Genomic DNA, 13,802 nt, shown 5'->3' on the forward strand with positions numbered 1-13,802 from the left:
CCCCCCACCCCAGATAGGCCCAGGGAAAGAGGGCCCAGCTCAGAGGCCACACGTGCAGTACCACTCACCCACCCTGTAGTCTCCAGCCTAGTGTGTTCGGGGTTGGTCCAAGTTATATCCCCAATGAGTATCTCATCGTTCTTCTTTTTTAATGTGTCAGTAATATTCCATTGTATAGATGGGCCACGTTTTGTCCCATCTAATCATTCACTGGCATCACAGAAGTTTCTGATTTTAGTAGAACTGAGGTTTGACTTGTGCTTACCAGGCAGGCAGACTGCTGTTTGAGGTACACCTCTCCCTCTTTTTGCTCTTGTTATTTCATTTTAATTCATTGGTATTTCATTTTAATTCATTGGTATTTCATTTTAATTCATTGGTTCTGAGGAATCGAACCTAGGGCCTCATGCATGCTAGGCAAGCACTCTACCACTAAGCCACATTCCTAGCCTTCATTCTTTTTGTTTTGTTTTGCCTGTCACTTTACCACTTGAGCCACAGCTCCACTTCTAGCTCCTTGCTGGTTCATTGGAAGTAACGGTCTCATAGACTTTTTTTTTGGCCCAGGTTGGCTTTGAACCTCGCTCCTCAGATCTCAGCCTTCTGAGTAGCTAGTATTATAGGTATGAGCCACTGACTTGCTGTTATCATTATTTATTTATTTATTTGGCCAGTCCTGGGCCTTGGACTCAGGGCCTGAGCACCATCCCTGGCTTCTTCCCGCTCAAGGCTAGCACTCTGCCACCTGAGCCACAGCGCCCCTTCTGGCCATTTTCCATATAAGTGGTGCTGGGGAATCGAACCGAGAGCTTCATGTGTAGGAGGCAAGCACTCTTGCCACTAGGCCATATTCCCAGCCCTATCATTTTTTTTTTAAATAGACTTTCATTTTTATATCTGGGCTGGCTTGGTCCAATTAATTCTTCCTGCATAATTAGGATGACAGGCACATGCTATTGCACCTAACTTTCCATGAGTAGAGATGGGGGGGGGGGTGGTCTCCTGAACTTTTTTCCCAGGTTGACCTTGAACTATGATCGTCTTGAAACTTGCTTCCTAAGTAGCTAGGACTACAGGACCACTGTACCAGGTGACTTTTTTTTTTTTTTCTGCTGCTGAAATGAGGGTATCACTAGATTGCCTAGGTTAGCCCTGAACTCAGGCTCATGCAAGCTTCCTGTCTTAGCCTCCCAGGTAGCTGAAACCACGTGTTGTTGGTGCCATGTCATCTGCACCCAGTTGAATGTTAATGTTTGGCCAAGATTGACCACCCGTGGCCTACACTTTTGTGACCTCATTTTCATATCGGAGCAATGCTATTTGCTGAACAAAGCAGTGTGAGCTTCCAGTCAGACCAGATACACAGAGGCCCTGGGTGGACTGGGCACCTGTAAGAAAATGGTGCCTGGGGCGTTGGGAAGGTTCTCTGGGAAGAGGAGAAAGAGTTGCCTTGAAATCTTGCTGCGTGCCTGGCACCCAGTGGAGTATGGTTCCATTTATTATTTGCTTATTTACTTCCTTTTGTTTTTGGTTTGTTTGAGGCAGGGTCTCATCGTGTAGCCTGGGGCTACATAGTCTAGAACTCAAGATCCTTTTCCTTTGGCTGGGATTACAGACACACACCACCATGCCTGGTTTGCTGTGTGTCCACATCTGTGACAAGATAGAAAAGTCAAAGTTGTGGGACAAGAATGGAGCCCTGGCTGTCAGGAATGGACTAGGGGGAGGAGCAGGGTTCAGAGATGAGGGAATGTAGGGGAGTTCATGGGCCACTATTTATCATGGTCCAAACTCATAAAACCATATAATAGGGTGCCTAAGATCTAAGTTCTTTCTCCTACGTATGTGTGAAAAAAGAGTGATACAATCTCTCTCTCTCGCTCTCTCGCTCTCGTTCTCCCTCTTGCTCTCCCTCTCTTGGTTGGTTGTGGGGCTTCAAGTCAGGGCCTGGATGCTGTTCCTGAGCGTCTTTGTGCTCAAGGTTAGCACTCTCACTTGAGCCACAGCACCACTTCTGGTTTTTGAGTGGTTAATGGGAGTAAGAGTCTTACAGAGACTTTTCTGCCCAAGCTGGCTTCGAACCAAGCCCCTCAAATCTCAGCCTCCTTAGTAGCTAGGATTATAGGCATGAGCCACCAGCACTTGGCAACAATCTCTTATAATGGTTGAAAAAAAAAAGGGAGGGATAAATATATAGGAAAGAGTGATAGAGGGGCAAATGTCATCCAAGTACATTATATGTGTGGATGGGAATATCACAATGATTTGGTGACTTTTGGACAGGGAATAAAAAGAAACTTGTATAGTAAAAAGAAAAGAAACCCAGTATGCAAATTAAAACATTGTTTTTTCTTTAAAAAATAGAGAAGAAGAATCTGCTATCATAATGCCATGCAGAAGCTTAGAAGGGACAGAAGCAGGCCACAGAGGGTTAAAGGAAAAGTGCTTGGGCTTTAGGGTGGTGGGAACTATTTCTTGGGTGTCTGCCTGGCTCTCTGGGTCACCCATCTCCCGGCCTCTCTTTTCTCCCCCCAACCCCTCCGGCCTTCAATAGTCATAGCAGCAGCCAGAGACAAGGAGAGTTTTGTAGAGCCCAGAAATAAATAAATAAATAATCTCTCTGCCTGCCCCCTGGGTTGCCATGGCAACTGTGACATCACCCTGGAACCCCAGGAGTCTGGTCCTTAGAGTGATGTCTGTTAAAGGTACAGATGCGGAGAGGGTTGCCGGGCCCAGCTGGGGACAGGTGCAGGAGGCCTCTCTGCAGCTGGACTTGGGGCTGCCCACTTGTGTGGCCCTGGACAAGGCAGACATTACCATGGCTTCCCTGGGGATTTTGGCAGAAACTATGGGTGTGCTTGCTCTGTGTGTGTGTGTGTGTGTGTGTGTGTATTTATGCATGTCTGGACCAGCCTGGACCAGCATCTTTGTGGATGAGCTCAGCACTGCTGCTTTAGAGGTTCTAAGGGCTCCTTTCCAGCCTTCTGGGGATTGCTGACAACCCTGGGGGCTTCTAGGTTTGGAGATGCGTTGCTTGCATCTTGACCATTAGGAATCTTGACTCTAGGGGTGTTTCCATCTCCATGGGTGACCTCATACTTCCTCTGTGGCTCAAATCCTTTTCCTTCCTTCCTTCCTTCCTTCCTTCCTTCCTTCCTTCCTTCCTTCCTTCCTTCCTTCCTTCCTTCCTCTCTCTCTCTTTCTTTCTTTCTTTCTTTCTTTCTTTCTTTCTTTCTTTCTTTCTTTCTTTCTTTCTTTCTTTCTTTCTTTCTTTCCCTCCCTCCCTCCCTCCCTCCCTTCCTTCTGCCAGTACTGGGGGTTTGACTCAGAACTTTGTACTCTCCCTTAACCTTTTCACTCAAAGATGGTACTCTACCACTTGAGCCACACCATCACTTCTAGCTTTGTGTTGCTTAATTGTAGAGTCTCTCAGATGTGTCTGCCTAGGCTGGTTTCAAACCTTGAGCTACAGATCTTAAGCCTCTTGAGTAGCTAGAATTACAGGCATGGGCCATGAGCACTGGCACCAATTTTTCCTCCCTCCCTCCCTCCCTCCTTTCCTCCCTCCTTCCCTCTCTTCCTGCCTTCCTTTCTCTCTCTCTCTTTCTTTCTCTCTTTTGCTTTCTTCTTTCTTTCTCTTTCCCTTCCTCCCTTTCTTCTTTCTTTTCCTCTCCTTCCATCCCTTCTTTTCTTTCCTTTCCTTTCTCTCCTTTTTTATGATTGTGGGTTGAACTCAGAGTCTCATACTTGCTAGACAGGCACTGTACTACTTGTCATGCCCCAGCTCCTTTTTTTGCTTTATTTTGCCTTTCAGATAGAGTCTCACACTTTTAGCTTGAGCTTGCTTTGGCCCTTGATCCCCTTACCTCCACTTCCTGAGCAGATCTCATTACAGGTGTGCATTCCTATTCCCTCCCTCCTTCCTTTCCTTCCTCTCTCTCATTCTTATTAAGTCCTTTCTATATTTTTGAGAGAGGGTCTCTTTTTGTAGCTCAGGCTGGCCTTGAACTCAAGATCCGCCTGCTGTATCCTCCTAAGTGCTGGGAAAACCCAATTTTTACTCTGTCCTACAGGTGTGACCCAGGAGGTGTGTGTGTGTGTGTGTGTGTGTGTGTGTGTGTGTGTGTGTCTTGTCTAATGAGTTTAGCATGATCCAAGTCTTGGAGTCACATGACCCCAGAAGCACATGACCATGCAATCCTGTCAGGAAGCAGGCAGGGAGCACTTGCTAGAGCACACGGCTGGAACAGGAGGCTGACATGGACTCATGGGCTCATCCAGGTGCCAAGAGGATGAGTATAGGGAAACCAGATCCCAAGTGGCCTAGGGAAAGCCACAGACCCAGTGCCTGGCCATACACAAAGCCAGCATACAGAAGGTGCTCCATGAATACACCAAGGACTGTACTAGCATTGATTGGTCCAGGATACAGAAAGTGCTTGATACATGCTCCACGAATTGTCCTTGACATAACGCCAGTGAACAGAAGGAGCTCCACGTATGCTCCACGCAGGATACCAGCATGGAGCCAGCACACAGAAAATACTCGATGACTGTTCCAGGGACGATGATAACAAGGATCCAGCATCCACAGGGTGCTCAGTGAATGAATGCCCCATGATCTGTACTGGTGTGAGCCAGCATACAGAAGATGCTCAGTGAGCCAGGCTCAAGGGCTTTTTGTTCTGGATCACACTCATTAGGATTTGGGCTGCGGGGGAGGGGGGCTGGCCGATTTGAGCGGCGTGTGTCTCCCCCTGGTGGACAATGCTGGCAAAACCCCGGGGAGCCATGAGCGGCTGTGAGACCACCACCACCACCACCACCACCACCACCCCTCCGGAAGTGAATGTTGCTGTGGCTCCTGCGCCCGTGAGGGCCCCGGAAGTGAATGGCTGGTGGCTTGTGTGGCTTTGTGGGCCCCGGAAGTAGGTGCTGCGGCCGGAAGTGGCCTCACCTGCGTTGCCTGTGGTGCCTGCCCGCCCGTCGGCGTGCGGGTCTTGGCCTTGGCTCCCGCCCCGCCGGCCTGGGCCTTGTTCCTGACCCAGCCGGGCCCGCGCGCGCGGTGGTGTCTTGACGGGGGCCCGGCCTGGGAGCCCGGCCGGCTTATGTCGCTGCTTCTCCAGCTCCCAGCTGCAGATCCAGGGCGGCTTTGTGCTGGGCCCGGGTGGGGACTGGCCGGCCCCGGGGCTGTGAGGATTCCGCACCCGAACCACAAGATCGTTAGGCTGGGGACGAAGTTTGGCCCCCACCTAGCAAGAGCTCCAACCCCGGTGCTCCCAAGACCGCCAAGAATGTTTATTTTAAAGGTAAAGCCACCCCCCCCCCCCCGACTCCCCCATCGACCTGAACGCCGCAGAGAGGGCTGCACACACGCTACACGATTCCCCTGGTTTCAGCCGGTGATGGGAAGCAGGGGTTAGAGCAGAGCAGCGCCCTCATAGTTGCCAGGAAGGAGAGAGCAGGGAGGGACAGGAAGAGAGGAGAGGGCAAAGTGGGATGACACCTAACGAGTGTTTCCCCCGTTTATGTCATCCAGATCCCTGGCGGAGCCGCACACATTCAGAGAAGATTTCCCCCTCAGCTGATCCTTTCTGGAAATACCTCACGGAAAAGTGTGTGTGTGTGTATGTGTGTGTGTGTGCGTGTGTGCGCGTGTGTGCTGTGCCAGTCTCCTGAGGGCTTCTCAGTATAAGCGAGTTGATCATCTAGATCACCCATCCCATGTTCACCAAGAGGTTCACACCCACGTGCCCCCCTCAGAGTTATCCTGAATCACCCTGCCCTGGGTTATTCTCCTGTGGTAGACTGAATAAACTACGCATGGTTCATCCACCCAATGGGGATACTACACAACCATGGAAACAACCAATCGCCAGGCCAAATAACAGGGATGAATCTCAGAAGAATCCCCGGGTGCAAAAGAACTTACAAAAGATTGGGTTCTGTGTGAATCCATTGGTACCAAGTTCAAGACCAGGAAGAAGTAATCCAAACTAACAGTGCCACAGAGTGTGCTCATCAGGACAGTACCTACCAGTGTTAGGCAGAGGGGCACTTTCTGGGGTGGCAGGAAATAGCCCAAATCCTCCTGGGTAGTATCCTCCTGGTGCATATGTAAAAATTCATCAAGCTCTGTCCCTGGGGAGCCAAATTTATGCAAGTTAGAATAGGCATGGTGGTACACACCTGTATTCCCAGTACTCAGAAGCTAAGGCAGGAAGACTGCAAGTTTGAGGCCAGCCTGGGCTACATAGCATGACTCTGTCTCAAAAAAACAACAGCAACAAAACACCAAACACAAAGCAAAACTGGTACTTTTAGCTCAGCCTATAATACAAGCTAATTGGGAGACAGAAATAGGATCTCAGTTCAAGGTCAGCCCAGGTATAAAGTGACTAAAACTTTATCTCAGCCAGTGACTGGCTGTGGTGTTGAATGCTGAAACAGTGGCTGGACATGGTAGCATGAGTCTTTCATCTCTAGCACAAATTGGAGGATCACCATCCAGGCCTGTCTAGACATAAATAGAGATTTACCTCAAAAACAACCATGGCTAAAAGGTATTGGGGAAATAGCTCAAGTGGTAAGACATCAGCCTAAGCAAGTACAAGGCCCTTAGTTCAAACCTAGTACCACCAAAAGTAATAGTGAGGAAAAGTATAGGAAGGAGAAAGATGGAGGGAACCAAACCCCATGGCAATTCTCTCAGATGTTTTCCCAGCCAATCTTTCCGGAATATTCTGCCTGTCATTACAGGTTCATGAACCACCGAGTCCCACCCCACAAGAGGTACCAGCCCACGGAGTATGAGCATGCAGCCAATTGTGCCACCCATGCTGTGAGTGGGGTCCAGGGATGGGGGCTGAGGCAGGACACTTCTGGGTGGGCAGGGGGAAGACATCCTCACCCACACAGATGGCCTCTCATTTCTTGTGACTCCCGGAAGGGTGAGTGGGTGTAGAGGGAAGATCACAGCGATACAAGGTCTCTGCTTGACTAAAAATCTGGAGCCACTCCCTCATACCCATGGTATTGTCCATTCACTGTGGCGCACATTCCCCCGCCAGTCCCACTCCCTGCCACACTCATGTCCCTGGCTCCCCGTTCAGCCCCTCACTGCTTCCTAAGGCAGGCAGGACTCAGTGTCTCTGCTTAGTCTCTTCCACTGCCTGGAATGCTCGGCCTCTCTGCCCCACCCTTGCTTCTGAGACACTCTCCATCTTTTTTTGGCCAGTCCTGGGCCTTGGACTCAGGGCCTGAGCACTGTCCCTGGCTTCTTCCCCCTCAAGGCTAGCACTCTGCCACCTGAGCCACAGCACCCCTTCTGGCCGTTTTCCATATATGTGGTGCTGGGGAATCGAACCGAGAGCCTCATGTGTAAGAGGCTAGGCCATATTCCCAGCCCTCTCCATCTTTTTTTTTTTTTTTAACTGTATTTTTTTTTTTTGTCTTTTCTTTTTTGGTACTGGGGAATCGAACCCAGTGGCAAGTGCTTAGCCACTGAGCTACATCCCAGCCCGACATTCCCCATCTTTCAGGGACCTTGTTGAAATGCATCCTCCAAGTATATCCTCAACCATCCAGATGCAGGGGTCCCTGAGCTGGCGCCCCTCCCCCCCAGTATGTCAAACAAGAAGAATTGTTCAACAGTCACTTGGTCATGCGGCATATTTGCTCATAAGAGAAAGTCATAAGAACAAAGTGGAAGGGCATTGGTGGGCCGAATCACACAGCTGTAGTGACACAGAATTTGAGAGGCTTCTCTCCAGAGAGGATAATCTACTCTTTAGACTCAGGAGTTGAGTGACACCTGGGTAGCAGTGTTGTGGGTGGGGCTCTTCCTTCAGGAACATCAGTGATGGGTGCATGGCAAATGGCAAGTGAGGTTCCTCTGTGTGGGGCCTCAGCATGGTGGTTGGGTCTGGGGGGTGCCAATCAGGGATTCCAATGAAACATTTACATGGACATTATCCATGCCAGGAAAAATTTAAATTACCTTTTTGTGGTACCAGGATTTGAACTCAGGATCCCAGACTTGCTCCTGGTTGGTGTTCTACCACCTGAGCCACATCTCTAGACCAGTTTTTTCCTGGTTAATTTGAGATGGAGTCTCTCAGACTTTCCTGCCTAGACTGGCTTTGAACTTTGAACCTCTCCATCTCAGCCACCAGCACCTGGCTTGAAATTTAAATTTGAATCCACAATGGGCTGGATCTTTATAAAATCTAGAAGGAAGGATGTGGGGGAAATTTCCAGCATGAATTTGAAGAGATTCAACTATTTAAGCCTAATTTAAGGAATATCCAGTAAACACCTGTACCAAAAAAATATATAGTAGTACCATATTTACAACATTTTGACTTTTATGTATCAGTTAAGTGAAAAATGAAAAAAAAAAAAAAAAGGAATCCAGTAAGATGAAACAAATGCCCGGTGGTCGCCATGTTCAGTGGCTGCCAGGTTGACTGAATATTGGAGACATGGTTTAGAGAAAAAAGAGAGAGGTATGCATGAGGGGCTCTTCTCCCCTCCTTCCATGTTGCACACAAGAGTGGACCTGCAGCGCCTGTCCTCTTCCCTCCAGTTCTGGATTATTCCCAGCATCCTGGGCAGCTCCAACCTCTACTTCCTGTCAGATGACGACTGGGAGACCATATCTGCCTGGATCTATGGCCTTGGCCTGTGTGGCCTTTTTGTGGTGTCCACGATATTCCACACCGTCTCCTGGAAGAAGAGTCACCTCAGGTACCTCCTGAACACAGATGCGAGGGACCTTCGCTGTGCAGGGTGCCTCTGGGGAGAGGCTCGCTCAGGTGACCAGGAGCAGCTGGGGACAGTGACACCAGGGCCATCGTTGTGGAGGCGCTGACCCTGCTTTGGGCTTGAGGGCTATCTAGGTGACTTCAGTTCCCACACAGGCCTCACCCCTTCACTCAGCTCTGAGAGGACCCCAAGAGTCAGTACCTGCTCTCAGGGCCTCCATTCCCTGCAGGAGACCTGCCAGGGTCCAAGTGTTCCCTTGATTCAACACTTCAGCACCTTGGACATGACAATCCCTGCAGGTTTGCAATGTCACCCACTTTGCTTCTAATTTATGTAGTAAAACACATACAACACCTACATGGCACTGCCACCAGAATCCTTTTGAAGTGGACCATTGAAGACCAACAGTCACACACTGTCAGGGGTACTGCCATCTCCACAACTTTTCAGAACTTGCTGTCTTTCCAAACTGAACCCGAGGGCCTAGCTCTTACTAGGCAGGTGATCTATCACTTAAACCACATTTCTTGTCCTTTTTGCTTTAGTTATTTTTTTAAGCCATCCCTGGGGCTTGAACTTAGGGTCTAGGCATTGTCCTCTAGCTTTTTTTTTTCTTTCTTTAAGGCTAACACTCTACCACTTGACCCACAGCATCTCTTGCAGCATTTTGGGGGTGATTAATTGGAGATAAGAGTCTTATGGTCTTTTCTGCCCTGGTTGGCTTCGCACCGAGATCTGTGGATCTCAGCCTCCTGAGTAGCTAGGGTTACAGGTGTGAGCTGCTGGCACCTCGCTTTGGTTATTTTTTGAATAGGGTCTCAGGCCTCTTATTTAAGCTTCTTGCATAGCTGGGATGTCAGAGGCACCACTACAGCCAGCTTTTATTGGTTGAGATGAGGTCCCACTCACTTTCTGCCTGGGCTTGCCTGGAATGATTCTCTCGACCCCTGCTTCCCAGGTATGGAGATTACAGGTGTGTACCACTATACCTTGCTTGTGTCTAGCAGTTCGATGGCACCGGGAATGTTCTATGTGTGGAGTCCTATAGTACTCAAGGTTTTGTGACCAGCTTGTTTCACATCCCCTAAGGCTCAGAGAGGAATGGCCTGGCTCAGTGTCACAGAGCTGTTCATGTCTGAGCCAGAGCTCGTCCTGGATTCCAGGTTCCCTCATTAAAGCTCCAGGGGTGCATCCTTCCTACCTCTTCCAGCTTTCAGTGGCTCCCTATGTTCTTGGCTTGCGGCCACATCACTTCGACATCTTCCCATGGGCGACTTCCTGTGTGGCTTTGTGGCCAGGTCTCCAGCTTCTTTCTCTTACAAAAACACCAGTTTTATGCACCCCAGCAGGGGTGGGGGGATGTGCTGTGCTCATACCGTGGATGGTGGATGGAAGAGTTAATGCTGAGTCAGATGTGGTTGTGCCTGCCTGCAATCCAAACCCTTAGGAGGCTGAGGCAGGAGGATCACAAGTTTGAGGCCAGCCTGCACAAAACATTGATGGGACTCCCTCCTCAACTCAATATACAGGCATGGTGGTATAAATCTGTAATCCTAGCACTCAGGAGGCAGGAGAATCATGTACCACCTGGATACATAACCAGACCCTGTCTCGAAAAAAACCAAAACAGAATTAATAGCAACCAAAAAGGGAAGGGGGGAGGTGAGAAAGGGATTAAAATAGTGCTCTGACTATAGTAGGAGCTCGGTACACACCAGCTATTGTATAACTGCATTTAAGTTTAAGAAGATATGCACTAGAACCAAAGTCACACTCAGAGCTCAGCAGACACAGCTTGCTGGACAGAGCCGCAGTTTGTGTTAGTTACTTATCGCTGTGTAACAAAGTGCTCCCAAATCTGATAGATGAAAATAATAAGAACTATTTACTCTCCTCTGGAGCCTTAGAGAGTGGAGAACCACAAGCCAGGGTTTGGGGTCCCTCTTGTGGACAGGAGCCGGTGCTGCAGCCTCTCCGCTCCCTGTGGGGCTGAAGTCCACTTCCAGGGAGACCCGTCTCTCCCCTGGCCGGCCAGCTGGTGCGGGGTTCGGTTGCCCAGCTGGGCATCCCCACAGCTGCACCCACTTTCTCACTGCGGATGACTGAGACAACAAGGCAGACGCCAGAACGTGTTTCATGATGCCGTGATGACCACACAAGTGTCTGTTGGGTCTGTGAATGCACCCTATTTGTTAGTGGGACTGGACAAGGGGTGGTGGGGAGCAGGCAGTAGGGCACCATGGTTGGCAACTCCCATCCCGTCCTGTGGTCACTAAGCTGGGCTTTGAGCTGCTGAGCTCTTCTGATGTGGGATGTTAGACCCCAGAAAGTTTCAGGGGAGAAGTTGTTTGTTTTTGCAGTACTGGGGTTTGAACTCATCATGGTCTTACACCGTCTAGGCAAGCACTGAAGCTGTGACACCCCTTCCAGCTCTGTTGGTTTGCTGCTTTGAAACAGTTTTGCTATATAGCCTAAGCTGGCCTGGAACTCACCATCCTCTTACCTCAGCCTTCCAAGTACTGAGATTACAGGTGTGTGTCACACTGCCTGGCTCTGTGCATATTTTCAAGGTGCAGGATTCTTTCCCCATTCAGAATCTTTTGAAAAACTACAGTTTTAAACCAAAATGCATCTGGGCACTGGTCTCTCACACCTGTAATCCCAGCTACTCAGGAAGCTGAGATCTGAGGATTGTGGTTCAAAGCCAGCTTGGGCAGAAAAGTCCCCATGAGACTTTTATCTCCAATTAACCGCTCAAAAACTGGAAGTGGTGTTGTGGCTGAAGTGGTGGTGGAGTGCTAGCCTTGATCACCAAGAGGCTCAGGGACAGCACCCAGGCCCTGAGTTCAAGCCCCACAACTGACCAAAAAGAAAACAAAATGCAGAGCTGCTCTGTTTAAAGTGGAGGGTATGCCAATATTCACCTCTGCGGGGTTCCCCCGAGGCATCTGTACCTTAGAACACTGAGGGGCCTAGTTGCTCTGCCCCACAGCCAAAGGCCAGACAGACAGAGGCCGGGTGGAGGGAAGACAAACCCTGGTGGTGGGGAAGGCCCTGGAGGCCTGGGTGTGGCCGGGGGACCGTGCTGACACTTTCGCTGTCCCTCCAGGATGGTGGAGCACTGCCTGCACATGACCGACCGCATGGTCATCTACTTCTTCATCGCAGCCTCCTATGCGCCCTGGTGAGTGGCCCCACCCTGCCACCGGCCCGGCTTCCCTGCTCCCCTCTTCCCATTGATGCCTGTGATATGGTTGGATCACATGGTGTTAGGAAATGGAACCAGGGCCTCGTGGACACTAGGCAAGCACTCTACCACCCAGCCACACTCCTGGTTCTATACACATATTTCACATCTATACAGTATGCATTTGGCAGGAGGTGGTGGTGTATACCTGTAATCTCAGCACTTGGGAGGCCAAGGTAGGAGGATCAGGGGTTTGAGGCCAGTCTTGGTAACATGGGGGCTTAGTCTAAAAAAAAAAGCAAAAAACAAAAAAAATCAAAAGAAACTGCCAACAATAACAACAAAAAGTATTTATAGGTGCAGTTTTACTATCCACCAACTTTTTTTTTTGGTCAGTTGTGGAGCTTGAACTCTGGGCCTGGGTGCTGTCCCTGAGCTCTTCAGCTCAAGGCTAGTGCTCTACCACTTGAGCCACAGTGCCACTTCCGGTTTTCTGGAGGTTAATTGGAGTTAAGAGTCTCATTGACTTTCCTGCCTGGGCTGGCTCTGAACCTCGATCCTCAGATCTCAGCCTCCTGAGTAGCTAGGATGACAGGTATGAGCCACCAGCACTCGATTCCACTGACTTTTTTTTGGTGCCAGTACTGGGGCTTGGACTCAGAGCTTGGGAGCTAAATGTGGGGTGTATCTGTGAGGGTGTTCCCAGAGATGATTGACAGGCAGGATAGCCCCTGAGAGGAAAGACCTGCCCTGAAAGTAAGTGGCACCATCCAGAGGCTGGGAGACTGGATGAAACCCAAGTAGAAGGAGGCCTGCCAGCAATTGAAGCTGTTATGCTGCCATTGCCCACCAATCTCAGGCTCTGGCCTTTTCAGTCTTTAGATAGGGACTCAGCAGCCATTGTTGAGGAAGCTTCCAGGCCTCCCACTTTCAGACTGGGGCTGTGTCATTGGTCCTCTTGGTCTGAGGCTCCTGTGTCCTGAAGGGCGGAGGTCATGAATGACGATGCAGGTCCTGGTTGTGCCTGCCATCTCCCACTTCTTGTGTCAGCCTTCCCCCTCCCCCCCCATTGCTGGCTCTCACGTGACTTCAGACCCATTAATAAGAAAATGAATGTAATTAAACGAGCACAAATGGGAGATAATGAAATAGCCAATGGAAATGAAAATGGTGACTGTAGACATCAAGAAACAAAGTAAAGGATAAAAGCCACATCGTGATAGGCTGAATTAAATTCAGTTCAGCAGAGAAGTAGAAAGCCACTGCAAACCAAATTCACACATAGCGGAAAGGCAAGAGATTATCAGGGAGTGCACACATAGTTTTTAAAAGCTTCTGATTAATTAAAGCAATGAATAGAAATGAAAGAGATGAATTTTTTGGGCTTTGAGCCTGACCAATAATAATAATAATAAGTTATTTTCAAAGGAGAAAAAATCAGTCTGGTGCCTGGATGTAATTATAGCACCATTAATTCTGAAACACAATGAAGATACTTGTGTGATTTTTCTAGGTTTTCCTAAACTAACCACCAAAGTTGTCATTCAGATATAGAAACAATAGACAACCATTCTCATACATGAAATGAGTCAGAATTCAGAACTCGGGAGAAGTTTTTGAAAAAAGTCAACCCACCTACTTTGACAACAAAATCTAGCTAATTAAGAGAATGCCCCCTCCCAAATCAACCCAGGAATGCAGTGCATATTGACTCCATTAAAAAAGGAAAAGAAGCCGGGTGCCAGTGGCTCACACCTTTCATCCTAGCTACCCAGGCGGATGAAATCTGAGAATTGTGGTTCAAGGCCAACCTGGGCAGGATAGTCCATGAGACTCTTACCTCCAATTA

General features: G+C 49.2%; 1 protein-coding gene across 1 annotated transcript in view; it reads left to right on the forward strand.

The window, feature by feature from the left end:
• The window catches only part of Mmd2 (monocyte to macrophage differentiation associated 2), a 35,721-nt gene that overhangs the window by 14,005 nt on the left and 7,914 nt on the right, over positions 1–13,802 (forward strand). Inside the window, exons 2-4 of the mRNA XM_048351304.1 lie at positions 6,760–6,841; positions 8,588–8,748; positions 11,876–11,950. Coding sequence (XP_048207261.1) covers positions 6,760–6,841; positions 8,588–8,748; positions 11,876–11,950 — 318 coding nt within the window. The remainder of the gene's footprint in view (positions 1–6,759; positions 6,842–8,587; positions 8,749–11,875; positions 11,951–13,802) is intronic.

The sequence above is a fragment of the Perognathus longimembris genome, chromosome 1 (genome assembly GCF_023159225.1).
Source record: "Perognathus longimembris pacificus isolate PPM17 chromosome 1, ASM2315922v1, whole genome shotgun sequence".
Taxonomy (NCBI): domain Eukaryota; kingdom Metazoa; phylum Chordata; class Mammalia; order Rodentia; family Heteromyidae; genus Perognathus; species Perognathus longimembris.